At 40.0% G+C, this 19,574-nt stretch overlaps 1 protein-coding gene across 3 annotated transcripts; it reads right to left on the bottom strand.

The window, feature by feature from the left end:
- Positions 1-1,707: 1,707 nt before the first annotated feature.
- On the bottom strand, positions 1,708-17,598 carry LOC107143893 (adenylate cyclase type 10-like). Of its 3 annotated transcripts, XM_048805253.1 has the most exons (14): positions 17,347-17,598; positions 16,208-16,543; positions 12,956-13,022; positions 10,327-10,546; positions 9,849-9,974; positions 7,939-8,111; positions 7,303-7,459; positions 4,912-5,116; positions 4,725-4,821; positions 4,139-4,257; positions 3,780-3,897; positions 3,127-3,322; positions 2,395-2,609; positions 1,708-1,941 (listed from the first exon to the last, which is right to left on the bottom strand). In XM_048805253.1, the coding sequence occupies exons 1-14, from the start codon at positions 17,441-17,443 to the stop codon at positions 1,935-1,937; spliced, it is 2,133 nt and encodes a 710-aa protein (XP_048661210.1). In that variant the 5' UTR covers positions 17,444-17,598; the 3' UTR covers positions 1,708-1,934. The 3 variants fall into 3 exon arrangements, with proteins under 3 accessions (XP_048661210.1, XP_048661209.1, XP_048661211.1); XM_048805252.1 differs by having other exon boundaries at positions 4,725-5,116; XM_048805254.1 differs by having other exon boundaries at positions 2,527-2,609; positions 4,725-5,116.
- Positions 17,599-19,574: the final 1,976 nt, after the last annotated feature.

The following is a 19,574-nucleotide window of genomic DNA, read 5'->3' as shown; positions in this document are numbered from 1 at the left end:
GGTGTGATAAATATACACGATTACTTGCATATGCATAGAAGAATTTTGCCAGGCTTCACAAGGAAGTGTTAATACAGTTCACCTCTGGAGAAGCCAACTGGAGACAGGAATGGGAAAGACTTTTTTTAAAGTGTTTTTGTTCCTTTTGAATTTTGTACCATATTATAAATGCATTATCTATTTTTGAAATATAAAAATTGAATTGGTAACAATAGCTAACATTTGCTGTGTGCTTACTATGTGCCAGGTTCTATTCTAAATGTTTTGTATTTATTTCATTTTCACAATGACATTATTTTGTGCTCTTTTTATTCTCATCTATAGTAAAGGAAATGGAGGCATACACAAGACAAATTACACACCCAAACAAACACAGCTAATAAGTCCAGTCCTTGCTTTTGACTGCTACTCTATAGTGCCCCTCAGAAATTTAAAGCAGTGAAGAAGGTGTGGGGGGAAATGTTGGTGAGGAGAGAGAAAAGAGTGGGCAAGGGGGAGATGGAGGAGTGCAAGGGGGAGATAGAGGGCGCAAGGGAGAGAAAGAAGGGTGGCAAGAGGGGAAAAAGGGGTGTGAGGGCCTGAGCAGACTGCACAGCATGATTTATCGGGCAAGTACAGCTCCCTCTTTGCACACCTTTCCCTCCTTGTCCTTCAATTTCCCTTCTTGGCCATTTGCAGAGAACAGGGTACAGGACAGGTTAGTATAGGCCAGCTCCTGTAAAAGCCTATACAGCCTAGAGGTTAACTTCTGGAATGAAATCTGAACTAGAATCCCTGATTTCCATTTGTGGCTATGTTTCTTTTCTTTTTTAAATATTTTTTTTTAGTTGTCGATGGATATTCATTTATTAATTTATTTATATGTGGTACTGAGAATCAAACCTAGTGCCTCCCACATGCTAGGCAAGTGCTCTATCACTGAGCCCCAGCCCCAGCCCTTGTGGCTACATTTCTTGGGTAAAACTTAGATTCTAAGCTTCTATTTCTTCATCTGTAAATATGGGATAAAATCAGCTTACCTCTCAGAGAGTTGATACAAGTATTGAAAGACTCCATTTCAGGCATAGATTAAGTAAACTACACAACACTAGGCAAGTGACTCCATGGACAGCAGGTGACTGAGGTATAAAGCATACAAAGTCAGTGGGAAGATCACACCCGTGGATGAACCACCACCAAGGAGAAAAGTCCAATGGTGGCAGCTCCAAAAAGGAAGATGAAAAAGGAAGACGGTGGGAGTCCTCCACCTTCTGGCAATACCACAGTTTCCCCTGGGAACACCAAATCACAAAGCACAGAAGGGAACAGACTCCTACACCTCCTGTACCTCTCAAAAGAATCCTTGACTTTTTTGGATTCCCCCTGACAAATCTCAATCAAAAGAAGGCAACACCCAAGTACCCCACTGCTGGCCTTCCTGAAGTAATGACAACCTCTTTTTTTTAATTTTGTTTAGTTTTTTTAATGTGGTGCTGGGTATTGAAACCAGTGCCTCAGGCATGCTAAGCAAGCACTCTACCACTGAGCCCCAGCCCCAGCCCCCTAATGGCAACCTCTTTATTAGGGGTGTAGTTTCCCAACTGCTAGTGGATCCCACCTTATATAAGACAGAACTGGTTCATTTCAAAGCCCCCAAGTCTACCTCTGGTTCTCACTTCTGTTGCAATTGTGGTAATGACTATAAGAGTTAACGAAGATGTCAGTGCATGCTTTAGAAACATAGGCTTTTATTTTGACAAAGACATAGGCTGCAGTGACTATGAAGGTTAGTCTATTCAGCATGCACATGGTGAACACGGAGAACTCAGGGCATTTCCTTGCATTATATACAATATGAGAATCCTGGTCCCATCAGGTTATTTTTCTTTTGTTTGAACATATATATTCTTTGAGTTTCTTCTGTGTCCTTATTCTCCTTGACATCAGCCACACTGTCAAATCCTGAAAGAAGGAACATAAAAAAAATCACAAACCAGCCTCGAAAGGAGGAGATCTGCAGGGCCCTGAGGCAAAAAGTTATATTCTTTCTTTCTTTTTCATGCCTACATCTTCACATACATTACTCTGTGAATTTTAAGGCCTTCTTTTTTATCCTTTGTGACCATCCAGCCACAGAAACAACCCAGTTATTTAAGCCAAGTCCAAGGAAAAATTTTCTATGACTAAGAGTTTTAGATGTCAAAACAATTGAAGCAATTTCTTCATATAACAATAGAATTGTCTGGGCTGGGTCCAGTACTAGGGAGAGGATTATACTTACCTTTGGAACAAAGACTAACTTCTTATATCTGTGTGTCCTTTTTTTACATTAGAGGTACAGCCTTTGACTGCTTCTAAGAATCTGAGACTGTTCTTTGTGTCTCTCACACAAGGGTTCCAGGAAGGAATGCTTACTCTGTATTCCTAATTTTTTTTTCATAACAGTTGTTTTTCTTTAGGAATTCTCCCTCTATCCAAATCCTGGTCAAGCTGGTCTCAAAAGGTCTGATGGAGTTAGTCAAGGTCATGGATTCTTTCTTTCCATACCTCATCACAGAGGCCTTAAGCTCAGAGACCCACTCATTATAGACAGGGCAGGTCACACACCGAGAGAAGAACTCCTTAAAGTACTGAAAGAAAAGGAAGATCCATTAGCTCTGGAATTAGTACCCTCTTCCCCTACACACCACTGTGGCAGAACATACAACAGTTTTCACTCAACATACTCACTCAGGGCTTAGGGGACAGGGAAGAGTTACTGATGGCAAAATAAGTCTGGAAAATTGGTTCTGGGATACAGTAACTTGGAATGTATCTTATACTCAGAAGGTAAGGTTGTAGAAAGATGTATTTAATCACAGACTGAGTCACCGAGTAAGCCCACTGAGGAGGGCTAAATATTAACATTTTAATGATATTGGGTAGTACCTGTGTGAAGGCATAAATATAAGGAACCAAGTCCTAATCTAGATATAAAAATATCTAGGAAGGTACATGATGTTGATAGCAACTTTCTAGGTGGATAAACAAAGTATTCAAGGAGAAAAGGGAGGCAGAGACAGTGAGAGAAGAATGTGGAGAGACGCAAGTGGCAGGAAGTTTTACATTAGTTAGGTGTTAGTTGAATGACAGAAGAGAAATAGCTACCTGGAGGGTTTGGCTGGGGGTCTCTGGGGAAAGACCAGAGACCTCCTCTGGCATTTTCTGTAACATCAGCACACGGCACTCTAGGAATCGCACAAAGCCATGTGAACCAAATAGTGAGGCATTGGCTCTTTTCACCAATCGGCAAGCCTTGGAGAAGTGATGCTCAAATAGGTCCCACTGTGAGTTCTGGGCAAACCTAGAAGGAAAGAGTCATAACTCTCAACTCTACCCCCTGTTTATAAACCATGTTTCTTTCATGAACTGTCACTTCTTTAAGGCCCTGAGGCACCCAGTCAGAATTATGGTGCTGGAAAATGTTGAAGTCTAGCTCACATGCAAGGAGACCAAAGAACAGACCATGATAATCAGCCTTGCCGTGGGACAGACCATGATAATCAGCCTTGCCGTGGGACAGACCATGATAATCAGCCTTGCCGTGGGTTACTCTAGCTCTTAAATGTAACCCTCAACTTATGGGCCCAAATCTACAAAGGGCGAGAAGAACTGTTTTAGTAAGATATAGGGGATGGGTGATGAATGGTCTTTAAAAGTAAGATGTTGAATTGTCCTGCTTAGAGGGGTGAGGTGCCGAAATGGGTTCAGGAGGACCTTAGAATTCTACCCTTTCCCACAGATCCTCAGCGGAACATTACCACATGGCCAGGGAGGAATGGACCCCCAGCATGACATTGCTTTGAGAAGTTAGAACACAGCTGTGCCCATAGTGTTGAATGAAACACAGACACTCGCCAAAGGGCCGACACAGCAATCCTGTGGACAAAGAGAGTAACCGGGCTAGTATATATTGTCGACATAGAGAGTGAGGTATAGAAGGGGTGGTACAGGGAGGAAACAAACCAGAAAAGCAGATACCCTCTAAATCACAACTCAGACTTTAGGAAAAAGGGACCATGCCCGAGGGATGGGTTCATATTGCCTATGTTCCAAACCTAGTGCCCCATCTGACGTTTGCATCCCTTAAGCATACAGCAGAGCCCTGTGCAAGATTTACCTTTTCCATACAACAGCAGATCTAAGCAAGCAGAGTAGAAGCAGGCCAGGCCGAGGACATCATGACCCTGGGAAATGAGCGCCCACTGACTCTCCAGCACATGGACACACAGATCATATCTGCCGAGAGACAGAGCCACTGGGACCAGCTAGGGAGTGGGGGAAGATGGGGCAGGAAAGGAGGGGATCTTAACCTTCAAAGCACCTAATACTCCCAAGAACTCCTCTCCAGAGCTCTGTTTATATAGAGAACATAGGCCTGAGATCAGACCTTTCTCTAGGTAAAGGAGGTGGGAAATGCCTCTGAGGGAGTTTCAAGGAACCCGAGCTGTTGTAATCCCCTATCCTCTCTGCAGGGAAATGGGGGGCGGGGAAACAAAGTTTGCCCACTAGGTCCAAGTGGAGTTCCACTCTGCATTTCCACTCCTGACACCCTGCACTTAAGATAATGCTTCTTGGAGGGGTCAGGGTAAAGAGCCCTGGCTGTGGAAATGGAAAAGCATCTCCCATTCCACCCCAAACTTCTCTGAAGGACATCTCTCCCATTCTTATACAATGACTACAATAACTGAAAATGATCTTAATACTTTTTCTTCAGAAATGCAGATCTGAAAAGAACTGAGAGAACTAGATTCTCCAGAGCCGGTTTCTTGAGGTGTCTGCATAGCTCATGAGCTTGAAAACCTAAGGAGGTTAAAGAGCATTGTGTGAGGTCTAACTGTGAACCCGGACTCTGTGAAATCTCTGGGCCCACCAGCCCCAACATCCCATTACCCAGCTTGATGGAGAAGTCAAGATGGCCAAGGCAGAGCTTGGTGTAGGCCAAGGCCTGCATGAGCTGGGCTGTAGCCAATAATCCTTCCCTGGAGAACCAGCACAGGCTACTCTTCTGAATGGCTATCTGTTCACAGTGCAGCCACTTCTCCCTATCGCCCATGTTCTGGGAGAACTGGGAGAGGTCCACGTAGGTAGAGACAACCTGTAGGTAATAAACAAATTCCCATTGCCCATTCATGTGACATTTCCATTTGGCTTCTTTCCTGTTTAAGGGCCTACTATGGTGCCTTATTGCTCTCAATCTGGACTCCTGGTGTTGCTACCACACTCTTCTACTCCACCTAGGAAAACATGCTCCTTTTACCCTTCCACTTCTAATTTGATCATGCCCCTTGCCTGTTCTTTAAACAAAGCACTTTCTCTACATGCCCCTCTTCTCCTTCAATCCAAGACTTATCGAAACACCCCCTTTCCCCCCCCCTCCACTTAAGGCCTCTGAGTCTTGCTCCTTATGGCTCTTCAGAACAGCTGCTTAGATCTCTATTACAACTATGTACTCATTTGACATGTTAGTGGCTCTCTTCTTGAAATACTGTATTCCCAAGGTTTCTAGGACATATGCTCTTTTGGTTTTTCTCCTGTCTCTCTGGCAACTTCTCAGTTTCTTTTATTAAACCAGCCCTTATCATCCTGACCTCTAATATTGGAGTTATATGAACACAGTCCTTGGATTTCCTCTTTTCTATGCTTATTCCTATTCCTTTGATGTTCTCATCCAGTTTCACAACTTTAAATAGCATTTATACACTGTGACTTCCATATTTCCATTTCTAGTTCAGAAAGGTCCTATGATGTCCAGACTCATATATTCAACTGCCTACTCCACAGCTCCACCTGGATGTTCAACAGGCATTTGAAATTGAATATCTCCAAAGTCTAGCTCCTAATCTTCCACTGAATATGCAGACTTCCCTGTCCAAACGAAGAGCATCTCTATGCCTCTAAAGGGCAGGACGCAGATCTTGGAATTATCCTTGACTCTTCTCTTTTCCATCCTATAAGAGATCCACGAGCAAATTTTGCTCATTTTATTTTGACAAAAGATCACTCTTCCTTCTCCTTCTGCTGCTGTAACAATCTTAGCTATCACCATCTCTTGCCTAGATGACTGCCAACAGACTCTGAAACGGTCTTCCTTCTTTGTCCTCTTCAGTTTGTTCTTGGCATAACATCTAAAATATCTTATTAAAACTAAACCTTGTACTGCCCCCCCCCCCTTTTTTTTGGGTGTGTGTGAAGCACCAAAAGATTCCCATCTCTTTTACAGTAAAAGTCAAACCCTATTTTTGGCCTACAAGCCTGCACCATCTGCCATCCCCTTTCCCCAGTCCCTCTGATCTCATCTCCTGGTTGTCTCTCTTCCTCTCCCTCCCCTCCAGTCACACTTGCCTCCTCACCATTTCTCGCACACAGAGGATATGCCTTGTGCTTTCACTGTGTCCTCTGCCTATACAATCTTGCCCCAAGACAGCCTGGCTTCTCATCTCCTTCAGCTCTTTGCCGTAATGTCACCTGATCAGCAAGACATTCTCTGACTACCCTGTTTAAAATGGCAACCTAATGGGTGCGGTGGTGCATGCCTACAATCTCAGTGGTTTGGGAGGCTAAGGCAGGAGGATCATGAGTTTAAAGCCAGCCTCAGCAAAAGTGAGGTGCCAAGCAACTCAGAGAGATCTTGTCTCTAAATACAAAATAGGGCTGGGGATGTGGCTCAGTGGGTGAATTCCCCTGAGTTCAATCCCCAGTACTCACCCCTCAGTAAAGGCAACCCCTGCTCTCAGAACCCTATGCCTCCCCGTCTCCACTTTATTTTTAGCCATTGCACTTATCATCACCTAACAAACTATATGTTACTATATTTGAACATACTACATGTTTCCCTGGAGCCAAGTTCAGTACGTGACATATAATGTTTTCATCAAATATATGTTGAATAAATGGGTAAAAGAGAAAAACAGATGGGAACTAAAATTAGGAAGATATACACCATGTTTCCCCCCTTAAGTCAGCAGTTCTAATCCCTTTTTAGATCAGGGACATGGAGAATCTGAAGAAAGCTAGGACCTTTCCCACTCCTATTACCCAAGAAATGCCATTTTGAACATAACACAAAATTCTGCATTCAGTTCAGGGTGATCCCACATAGCCCCACACCTGGAAATCTTTCTATAAACTGCAAATTGAGAAGCCCTTCTCAGATACATGATCAATGATCAATGGTATCTCGTTAAGTCTGGGGTGTTGGGGAATGATGCTAAAAACAGGAACTTGGCAGGGTCTTTCTTTCTAGCACTTGAGGTTTCTCAGTGAAGTCCAAGAATTGCTCACCTGGGCTTCATTTGCAAACTCCTCAGCTGAATTTTTCTGCATGAGAGTGGCCAGGCAGGCAAACCTGCGGCTACTGGCTGTGGCCTCCAGGTTATAGAGTTGCCAGAGCAATGAGAGGCAATGTACCCGTTGCTGTAGAACTGCCAGCTTCTTCTTACTGTTGTGAAGCACGGGGTGGTTAGTCAGCACACCCTTATTCTTCACCATGCCCAACTCTTCCTCCCCACAAGAGTCCTAGGTCTACTCATTAGGGGCCATCTACAGATTGTCAAACACAGAAATGTTCCTGGAACTCCACTGCTCCCAACCCCACGGACCATTTTAATTCATCCCTCTAAACCAGGAAAAGTCTAGAAATGAGCCCTTTTTTAAAAAAGACTCATTCTTTGACTTGCTATTTGTCATACTTAATTAGCTGGGAGAAGAAGGTGGGAGACCTAGAAGTGTTATACTTATCTGCTCTGCTATTATGGATCTTGTTATATGCTTTTCTGCTAACATGCTTGAAAATCACTTGATAGCAAGAAAAAGAGGACTCTTAGATCAATATAAGAAAAGCTCTAGGCTGGGTCCTACTTTAGCTGTGGTTCTCTGTAGCCCTAAAGGGAACCAGGACAATCTGGACTGTCTTCTCACTTCTCACTGGGATTATTTGGAGATTGGCTCAGGAAACAGGAATACCAATACTTTTCCAGAAATGTTTGGAAAAAGACACCAATCCAGGTCCAAGGGAAATTCCTTTTCAGCAGTCGAAGGGCTTGCCTAGCTAATTTTTTGGCCAAGGTGATCTGTCCCATGTTGAAACAGACCTGGAGTTGACAAAATAAGAAATGTGGGTAAATGTGGGAAGGATACCATGGACTACGTTTTGTTTTGTTTTTTGGAACTGGGAATTGAACCCAGGGGTGCTGTACCACTGAGCTACATCTATTTTGAGATAGGGTCTCACTAAGTTGCAGAGACTGGCCTCAAACTTGCAATCCTTCTGCCTCAGCCTCCCTAGTCACTGAGATTATAAGCATGTGCCACCACATCCAGCTATGGATACAATATACTAGCTCTTCATTTGGAGATGTGTATGTAGCTGGAATCACTGAGGTGCTAGAGTGAACTGAGTTGGAGAACAGCCTGGTTAGAAGTCACAAAAACAAGGACCAGGAGGGCAATAAGCATTAAAGGGATGAGAAAACAGAATTCTGGAGAAAGCACCTTCTTTTCTCATTGCCTACACATCTGTCAGTGGGCAGTAGAGACAGACTGAAAGAAAGTGGTGTTGGCTAGATTGAGATGGCATCATCATTTGGGCAGAGTTCCATCCAAGTACTGAGAAAAACAAACAAACAGCCACCAAAAAAGATACTCTCAGCTGCCAGAAGGCATCTGAAAGAAAATCCCATATCTTTCCTTCCTAAATAGATTGTACTACCAGAGATGTGGATGTAGGTGTTGGGTTGCAAAACTACCTTGAGGATATCCTATAACTTCATGTTCTAAGGCTCAATCTCCCGAGAAAGTGATGAAGTTTATGTGATTCTTGAACAATCTTGGGAGAAATGACAAATAATTTCTTTCCAAAAAAGGAAAAAAATGTTTACCTTTACTCCAAAGACCACTTCATTGAAGCAAAAATAATGCAACACTGGAAAACTCTAATATTCTCTTTAATCTACAAAGGCCTATATATTGAAGTTCATAACCATATTATCTTAGTGTTTATCTTAAAATTAGTTTATTTACTCCAGAGGGCAAAGGACATAAATGGATAATTCACGGAAAATAAACAGAAATAACCAATGAACATAATAAAGAACCTTAGTAATTAAGAGGTACACATTAAAACACAATATAACTTGTCTAGGAATTACCAAGTTTAGAAAAGACTGATAATATCTGATGTTGTTAAGAATATGAAGAAATGGGAAAAATTCAAATTTATATAATATTTTTGGTGGTCAATTTGATGATATATTTAGTAAAATTGTCCATATCTTCTGCCTTAGCATTTCTACGTTTGGGAACTTCTCAAAGAAGTTCCTACAAAAAGGGAAGAGAGATATATAACAAGAATATTCACTACACCAATTTTCAACCCCTAAATTAGAGACAACATAAATGCACATGAATAAAAGGAATAAACTATGCTCTATCCATACAATATACTTGGAGTTCTTGGCAGTTGCAATTATTTGATGGATAAATATGTATGCACATATGCAAGTATATGTTCAATTGTACTATGAAAAGTAAAATTAGCTGCAGAGGAAAAAGAATATGGAATATGATCCTATTAAAATGATATAATTGAAAAATGACATGTTTGTGTATAATTGGAAGAATACAGATCAAATTTTTAACTATGATGGGAGTGATGTAAGATGAGTGGGGGCTATTTCATTTTCTATATAACACATATTTCTATAAAATATATCCAACTTTTTATCACATTATCACATTTACAACCATACAGAAAAAAAAGACATGATGGAATTTTAAAAATAGGGTAATTCTTAGAAAAAACAAAACTTGAAGGTTATGCTCATCCTTACCTCTGACCGCAGCCTGCAGAAAGTGGCCTCCTCAAACTGACAGATCTTCACTTTGTGCTTTTTCAAGAACGAGAATGCTGAGGGTTGGCCCAGAAGACTGCTTGCCTTCCTTAAATAAAAGAAGGCCTTCAAACAGACAAAGGATGAAGAAACTGGATTAGGATTAGGATGGTGCTGGGGGTAAGGTTAGGATGATGCTGGATAAGGTTAGGATGAGGGTCAAGATCTGAATTTGAATCAGGTTTAGGATTTTGAGGTACAGTGAGGGCCCAGACTGCTGTGCAAGTCAAGGGCAGGGCCAGTGTGGGTCAGTGCTCTCTCTCACCACATTCCCATTTCACGTCTTCTCCTAAATCCCTCCAGCTTCTCTCTCTCCCATTTTCCTCCACTTTCTATTCCTACTTGACAGGAAGCACTCTCAATCAAATTCCCAGAGTAAAAAGGCTCAGTTCAAGAGCAGAGAGCTGAGCTTGCTCACCATGTAATTATCAGACAGCTCCAAGGAGGCAGCAGCAGCCTCCAGCAGGTAATAAAATGCACAGTTGGTTTCTCCAACAACCAAGCAGTGCTGGGTGAGTGGTGAGAGCACTAGTTTCAGGATTTCCTCACAGTGGCAGGGCTTTGTGGTCAACAGGTCTTTCTTGGGGCTGGTCTGAGCCAGCTTCCTGTTCACTCGCTCTAGGAACTCTTCCTCTGTTCTTTGTGGAGAGAAGATCAAGAACTGAGAGTGGCCACAAAGCTGCCACTTTTGTTGGGGCATTACAAGGTCTCAAAACCACTTTTCCCGGGAAGTGTCTGTATAATTAATTACTCTATTACTCTATAAAATTTAATATGTCAGAAAACAGAGCTATAACTGCAATGCTCTATTAGGGATTTAAAAAAATTAAAGCCAGCCAGGCACATTGGTGCATGCCTGTAATCCTAGCTCTTCAGGAGGCTGAGGCAGCAGGACTGCAAGTTCAGGACTGGGCTGGGCAACTTAGCAAGACCCTGTTTCAAAATAAAAAGAGCTGGGGATTTAGCTCAATGGTAGAGCACCCCAGAGTTCCATCCAAGTACTGAGAAAAACAAACAACCACCAAAAAACAAAGATAAAACACCCCCAAAACCTAAAACTAACCTAAGTACTTCATAATCTAAATGGGGAAACATTACGCCTAAAGAGTAAGCTAACAAAATAAATGTTAAATAAAACAAAATGATACAAACCAATATGTAATAATACATCTTCTAGTAGCATATTTCAATTTTGTAAAAAATATGCAATTTCATAGAATATTTAAATATTATTGTATATAGCATCATCAATCCTATAACAATTCTATCAGGAAGGCAAAAATTACTTCTCTTTACTGGTGAGGAAACTAATGATCAGAGAAATTACATGACTTATGATATCACAGCTAATGAGAAATAGAACCCAAACTAGAGCTCACCTCTCTGACTACTAGCATGTACTTTCTAAAGGCATCCTGAGGTCAAAAGAGGTCAGATATTCCTGAACCACAATGATCTAAAACAGTAAAAATTGAGGAGGGGCTTGAAGGTTGGTCAACATGCTGATAAATGGAGGGAGGCAGAGGCCACTCAGCATTGAAAGAGGGATAGCTGGCACAGGTGAGTATGGGTAGTTCATGAGGAATACAGGGTTTTTTAATAGTTTGTTTGAAATCAGTAGAGTAGCAGGTTAGGTAAGTGGAATGAGAAACTATGCCTAGAGCAGCTGGTGAAAATGAAAATTTAAAATTGATGGGATAGGCATTAGAAAGTCAGGAAGTGCATGGTTAGGAAATACACATTTTCATATCATCTGAAGCAAAAAAAAAATTGACAGATTTATAGCTGAAAAAATCTGCTTTGTATACAATGTTTGAAAGCTTAAATAAAATTATTCTTGACCCTTAAGAAATAATTTCCCTTTAGAGAACGGTCATTCTGAATTTTGGGCTGATTATAAGAGTTCCCACTTCTTTGCTGTGCATTGCCTTTTTAATTTGATGCCATCCCAAAGGAAATAAGAATGTGAAGACAGAATCACTAGAATGGGACAAAATATTTGCTAACTATTCTTCTGACAGAGGATTAATATTTAGAATACACAAAGAATTAAAAAACTTAACACCCTCCCCCCTCAAATAACCCAATTAATAAATGGACAAATGAACTAAACAGACACTTCTCAAAAGAAGAAATACAAATGGCCAACAAATATATAAAAAATGTTGAACTTCATTAGCAATTAGGGAAATATAAATAAAAACTAAACTGATATTCTGTCTCACTCCAATCAGAATGGCAGCCATCAAGAATGGTAGCCATCAAGAATACAAACAATAATGTATGCAGGAGAGGTAGGGAGAAAAAGCAACACTTATACATGGTTAGTGGGATTGTAAATTAGTGCAATCCCTATGGAAATCAGTATGGCAGTTCCTCAATAGACTAGAAATGGAACCAACATATGACCCAGCTACACCACTCCTAGTTATTTATCCTAAAAAATTAAAGTCATCAATGCATGTCTATCCATGTTTATAGCAGCACAATTCATAGTACCTAAACTATAGAACCAGCCTAGGTATCCATCAACAGATGAATGGGTAAATAAAATGTATTACATATATACACAACAGAGTTTTATTCAGCCATAAAGAAAAATAAAAGTCATTATTGGGAAATAGATGGAACTTGAGAACATTATGTTAAGCAAAATAAGCCAAACTCAGAAGGTCAAGAGTTGTATGTTTTCTCTCATATACTGGAGCTACAGTGGAAAAGGGAAAAGAAAGTTGATGGTGGGATCTTGTGAAAATCAAAGGGAGATCAATAGAGGAAAGGGACCATGAGAAGAGAGGAGGAGAGGGAAAGGGAAAATACTGGGGAATGATTTTGGCCAAATTATATTGTGTGCATGTCTGAATATGAAACAACAAATCCAACCATTACACATAATTATAATGCACCAATAAAAAATGGAAAAAAAAGAGTCTCTTCCAGAGTGGTCAGACTCCCTCTGGTATGAGGGTGAGGTGAGTACCCCAGTTAGATGGCTATCTGTTTCTCATTCTGGGACCTCTGTGTCCTCCCTGGGCATCTTCATCTACCTGCTGTGCTGTTCACTTGAGAAGGTCTCCTGACTTCTGAATGTTTTTTCCTGGAAATTAAAACTATCTGTGGGGAGAAAAAATACAATTATTTTTAATTATCCATGTTTGGATTAACTGAGAATATTTAAAATTCCTAACTACCTTTTTCTCTGCAACTTACAATACAAAATTAAGATGATACATTATAAATTTCTAATGACAATTATTTGTGATTTGCATAAGTAATCCTCATTGTCAATTTCCTCAAAACAGTTCCCAGCTTGAAGGAGGATCCTCAATGTTTGCTAAATGAAGGAAAAAATGAAAGAAGTATGTGTCCATTCTGGCTTGATGGATACTTCCAATGGGGGAAATCCCTAAATATTTTTGGATCAAGTAGATGACCAGATCAGATTGAATTGTAGGGCCAAAGACCAACAGAAGAAAACTATGGTAAGCACAAGATGCTGCAGTCTACTAGCTGACCTTAACTAGCCTTTATCTTCCACATTTGACCTGCGGCTGCCTTTCGCAGATCAAAACAGCAAATATTCTGGATATTAGTGCTCTATCTGATGTGTGTATAGTAAAGATGTTCTCCCACTCTGTGGGCACTCTCTTCAGGTTACTGATTATTTCCTTTGCTTAGAAGAAGCTTTTTAGTTGGAATCCATCCCATTTATTGATTCTTGATTTTATTTTTTGTGCATTAGAAGTCTCGTTAAGGAAGTCAGAACCTAATCTGATATGAAGATTTGAGCCTACTTCTTCTTCTATTAGATGCAGAGTCTCTGGTCTAAAGAACTCAAAAAAAAAAAAAAAAACCCAATTAATAAATAGGTCAAGGTACTGAACAGACACTTCTCAGAAGAAGATATACAATTGACCAACAAATATATGAAAAAATGTTCTCATCTCTAAAAATCCAAATCAAAACTAATCTAAGATTTCATCTCAACTCTAGTCAGAATGGCAATTATTAAGAATAGAAGCAATAATAAGTGTTGGCAAAGATGTGGAGAAAAAGGTACACTCATACATTGCTGGTAGTACTGCAAATTGTTGCAACCACTATGGAAAGCAGTATGGAGATTCCTTATAAAACTTGGAATAGAACCACCATTTGACCCAGCTATCTCACTTCTTGGTCTATACCCAAAGGACTTAAAATCAGCATACTGTAGTGACACAGCCACATTAATATTCATAGCAACTCAATTCACAATAGCTAAACTGTGGAAGCAACCTAGATGTCCTTCAACAGATGAATGGATAAAGAAAGTGTGGTATATATACACAATAGAATATAACTTAGCATTAAAAGAGAATAAAATCATGGCATTTGCAGGTAAATAGATGGAGTTGGAGAATATCATGTTAATTGAAGTAAGCCAATCCCAAAAAACCAAAGGCCAAATGTTTTCTCTCATAAGTGGATGCTGATACATAATGCAGGGGGGTGGGCGTGGGGAGAATGGAGGAACTTTGGGCAAAGGGGAGGGAGAGACTGGGAGTGGGGATGGGGGCAGGAAAGATGGTGAAATGCGATGAATATCATTACCCTAGGTACATACATGACTGCACGTATGGTGTGATTTCACATCTTGCACAACCAGAGAAATGAAAAGTTGTGCTCCATTTGTATACAATGAATCAAAATGCATTCTGCTGTCATGTATAACTAATTAGAACAAATTTAAAAACGTAATATGGAAAAATGATAATAATAATAATAATAATAATAAATAGCAAATATTAAGAATGATGGTGAGATTTTACCTACAGGATAAAATCTGGGCAGGATTGATAGAGTCTAAGAGCATTTTTAGAAGAATGTTTGGGTTAACTAAAAGGACTGGCTCTCTCATGGTAATGATCTTTATAATAGATAAGGTAATTAAGGAAAAGGGTTTGGCAGCACTATTGTGGGCATAACTCCAAGTGGCACTTTCTCCTTCTAGCCTCTGGGAGTAGTGCCCTCTGGAGTTGAGTAATGTCAAGGCTGTATGGCCTGAGTCTGGGAAGCCCATTCAGCATTCGGCTGGGCTCTGGAAGTCTCGAGCCTCTCTCTTTCAGACTGACCCAACCATCTAGTCTAAAGCTGACACTGACTTCTCAAAAGTAAAGGGGCCATACAGGAAATATGATAGCACAATTTCTTTACAATACCAGATTTTGGAAACTACAAAAAATGCAAATGCCCACAGAATTGCTCCAAGTCACTGGTTTCACCTTCATAGAATTATGTTATATGTAGAATAGGTATTAGGATCATAGGTCAAATCTCTCTCTCACTTTAGCTGTCCAACAGGAATAATCTACCACTTTTCCCCTAGTGTCCCTGCCCCTAACCCTCTACCCAAACCAACTTCTAACAAATACAGAAGGAGAAGATTTGGTTTGATCTTGACAGCTGGTTTCAGTCACGGAAGATGGCACAACTGGGAAAACTAGGTGGAGTGCAAGAAGGTAGATCCCAGCCTGATGAAAGAAGAAATTTTTTGATAGGCTGAGATAAAGAAATATGAAATCCTCCAGGTAAGCGAACTGAAGAGGTTAAAACAAAGATGGATGAACCCTGGTCTGGTTTAAGAGGCTATGGTGAACATCTATCAACTAATACAAGATTCTTCAAATGGCCAACTTCATTATCTCACAGATTTAATTCTGGCATTATCTCCTTCAGGGAAGTGTCTTCTCTGAAACATTCCTCAGTCTGGGTTAATGGTGCCTTTTTCTAGGCATCCCTAAACTCGATGTGTAGGCCATTTTCAATGTTTTTACCATGTCATATTAGAATTCTCAATTTATACCCCCAAAACTGACAGCTTCAGGAGTTCAGAGGCTGAGGCTTACCCACATTGTATCCCTAATATCCAGTGTAGCATCGGATACATGTAAGGACTCAATATATGTGTAGTGAACTGAAAAATAATGAAGGCAATTACTAAACTGTACTGAGTACCCAACATGTGCTTGGCAATAAAAGCTGCACATTACATATTTTAACCAATTCAATTCTCAAAATGATAATATGAAGTTGATATTACTTTTTCCAATTAATTGAGATCAAGTAAGTTTCCCAAGATAATCAAATATTCCTTGGAACTCTGAGATCACATTTTTTAAAACACTCTGTACTTCAGGGTTAAACAGTTCCCTTCTACGTACTCTCTCCCAATCTGAATCTCAACTTTTTGATGGAGAGCTCCAAGTGCATGGAAAAAGAGAAGTGCTGCCCACATGAGTTCTTTCTGCCTACTGGTTTACCTTGGGGAGAAGGCAGCTGCAATTTGTCTGTGGTCACTTGTGTTAGAACTGAGCCTGTATCTTTGTAAGTACAGAATCTAAAGGTCCCCCCAGAGCGCTTAGTAGAACAGATTGCAAAACGATGGAAGGGGACAAAGTCCCCTCCATGGCAGCTCCCACAGCGGCAGGCCAAATCTTGGAGAAAACAGGCACATTCAAGGTGCAGCGCAATCTGTTGTTCCTTGGGCCACAGCTCCCAAGCAGCTTCCCGCAATAGAGGCATTCCAAATTCTAGAACATCAGTTTGAGGCAGGGATGGTTCTTTTTGCAGCCGGCGAAGAGAGGCTGAGCCAGCGTCTGAAATTTAGGAAAATCCAAGTGAGACTCTCCCTTATAGTCTTTCAACGCTTCAGTATAGCAAACTCCCAAGCACATTTTTGCTACTTTATAAGATTTTATTTACAACTCATGTTTGGTGTGTCTGCCTCCTTTGTATAAAAAATTTTGTACCTATCAGAAATTGGTATTGACCATTTCTACTTGATGATAAGGTACAAAATGGAAGAAATTATTAGTTTTACTGAAATACATTGGGAAGATTTCTTGTCGGTTCCTCCTAACTGAGCTTTTTTACTTTAAATTGTTACAAATCTCAAATCATAAGACATATTCTGTTCAAATATGAGTGCAAACATCTCAAAGTCAAAGAGAAATGATTTGTGGATTATATATTCTTGGATCATCCATGCTATGATTTTATTCTTTCATATGGAGAATTTGAGATCATAAGCTGTTCAATTGATATTTTGCTCTGTTCAAGTCTGTTTCAATACCACATGAGTCACTTTCCTTATAAATTTCTAAAATTCAAAATGATCTATCTTTTTTTTCCTTATTATTTGTACCTAGAAAACCAGTAAATGATTATGACAATATTTTATGAACCAAAAAAATCAAAACACAAATACTAACACAGGAGTTAACAAGGAGCTGGAATAAGGATAACTCTGATACAGGATATTTTTCTATTATAACCATGGCTCCTTCATAGATAAACAAAAATTTTCTTTCCATTTCTGAATCGCCAGCCTTCAGAGAGAAGGCCCTAATACATGATATTAATGGTCTTTCTAAACACAGAATACCCCTGCCTTCCTCACCTGACTTTTTCTTCTCTTTGGTTTGATCAATGATGTCAATAATGGAAGGTACTAACATGGACTCAGCAGGAAGCTCAAGCCAGCGGAGCACATGCATATCCACAAGAGCCCCCAACAACTGAAGTAGCTTGTTTTTATCCCAGCCAGGTAGGAGGTGATGCAGCAGATTTATATGGAAGGAGTGACCAATGATTGCAGCACACTTCACTAGCAACTGTTCCTCTGGGCTCAGTTGATCCAGTTGGTTTACTGCTATTTCTGTACCCCCACCAAAAAAAAAAAAAAAAAAAAAAAAAAGGAAAGCAAGAAACAGCAGTGAACAATGGTTCTATAAACCTGGGATACATTATGTTGATAATTTGTACATCTTAAAAATAAAAAAGCTTGCTTCTTATATACCCCTATTTATTTCCTACCTTAATCCCTACTTATCTAGTCAACCAAACCTCTTGAAAGAGTTCTGTCTCCAAGTTCTTGTTTCCCATTAATTGTTCAACCAACAACTAGGTCTCTACCACACTACTGAAACTGTTCTCCTAAGATCACCAAAACCCTTTGCTGGTAGACCAAAACTGTGCTCTGGATCACTCGGCTACACTAATCCTTTCCAACTTCATGACCTATTAGTACTTAGATCCTTATTTTTTATTTATTTATTTTTTAGAGAGAGAGAGAGAGAGAGAGAGAGAGAGAGAGAGAGAATTTTTTTAAATTTATTTTTTAGTTTTTCAGTGGACACAACATCTTTATTTTATTTTTAAGTGGTGCTGAGGATTGAACCCAGTGCCCGTGCATGCCAGGCAAGCGTGCTACCACTTGAGCCACATCCCCAGCCCAAGATCCTTATTCTAAATTAAACTTTCAAGGCAGATTTCCTGGTCCTAGATCTCTAATAACTGTAAAGATCTTAATAAACTCCAAGGATTTCATCAAGTTCAAAAACTTGAAATCATCCTAAACTTTGTTCTTTCCCTCACAACCTACTGGTCATCCATCCATCCTCTTTCTAAATGTCTCTTGGATATATTTCATACTAAACAATTTTAAATGACTAGCAAGCCATTTTCACCTGGATCACTATAAATCCTGTTTTGCACATCTCCAATTTCTTTTTATTCTCATCCCAACAACATATTATTAACTAGTGGTAAAATCAGATATCTTAAAAACACAATATGATCAAGTCAGTCTCCCTCTCAAATACCTTTAAAACTCAGTGAGATCTTTCACAATCTAGCTTTGGCCTTTCTTTTAGACCAAGGCTTTGCTGACCTATTCATTTTAGCTTGCAAGTTTACAACCTCTTTTCCTTCCCTGACAATGTTGACTTTGGGTTAATTTTCTAGCTGTTTCTTGGGATCCCAATAAAATTAGAACGTGAGCAGTATTACCAGGCAACATGGCTTTTGCTAAGAATGACCTCTGAATTTGGACCGGGGAAATGTGAATGAGCTGATTGTGAGATACAGTTTGGGGCTTCCTTGAGTGTAATAATTCTTGTAATAGATCATGATCCTTGCAGGGCCAAGTCCTTATCTGGGACTTGTTGTTTCTAAGAATCCATGCTTCATGGGTCTCATTCCCGATACTGGGACTATTATTCCTTGAGGCTCCAGAGAATAGTCCCTGGGTTGCCAGGTAAATTGTTGTAAGGACTCCCACTGAAGAAAACCACCTGCCACTGTCCTGCCAGCATGCTGCATTTACTTCTAACTAGAGCCAATGCCAAGTTTGGCCTGTCATGGTTAGAGCAAAAACTGTCTAGTTGAACCCCAAATCTCCAGGACGAAGAACTATGGTGTCATACATTAACAGAATATTATGTGACATTATTTATTTTGCTAAATCCTCAACAGAACCCATGACGTAGGGTCTATTGTTATCCTCACTTGACTGATGAGAAGACTACAGCTAACTTATCAAAGGCCTCCAGCGAATAAGTGGAGGGGCCAAAAGTGTCCTCATTTTTCTAATTCCAGAGTCCCAGCAATTGACTAGCATGTCTTTATGGTGGTTTCATGTACATGTCTTATTTTCTCAACAAGATGATATTTTACTTGAACTATATTTATCATAATATTCCTTAAGAGGGCTTAATATAGTATCTCCCCCACCAAACACTTGAATAGAACATTTGAAAAACAAAACATAAGAGAATAAAATCATGGCATTTTCAGGTAAATGGATAGAGTTAGAAAAGATAAGACTAAGTGAAGTTAGCCAATCCC

Source organism: Marmota marmota, unplaced genomic scaffold (assembly GCF_001458135.2).
Source record: "Marmota marmota marmota unplaced genomic scaffold, marMar, whole genome shotgun sequence".
NCBI lineage: Eukaryota > Metazoa > Chordata > Mammalia > Rodentia > Sciuridae > Marmota > Marmota marmota.
The sequence above is the reverse complement of the archived record's forward strand: the minus strand, read 5'-3'. Positions and strand labels throughout refer to the sequence as shown.

What these genes read in the sequence shown, in the direction of transcription:
- LOC107143893 (XM_048805252.1), bottom strand. Translation starts at nt 17,443, where the DNA reads ATGCATGTGCTCCGCTGGCTTGAGCTTCCTGCTGAGTCCATGTTAGTA. An exon ending in AGTTTGCAAATGAAGCCCAG is followed by an intron (nt 5,117 to 7,302) that starts GTGAGCAATTCT and finishes TATTACCTACAG; the next exon opens with GTTGTCTCTACCTACGTGGA. An exon ending in TCTGCTGTTGTATGGAAAAG is followed by an intron (nt 3,898 to 4,138) that starts GTAAATCTTGCA and finishes CTTTGTCCACAG; the next exon opens with GATTGCTGTGTCGGCCCTTT.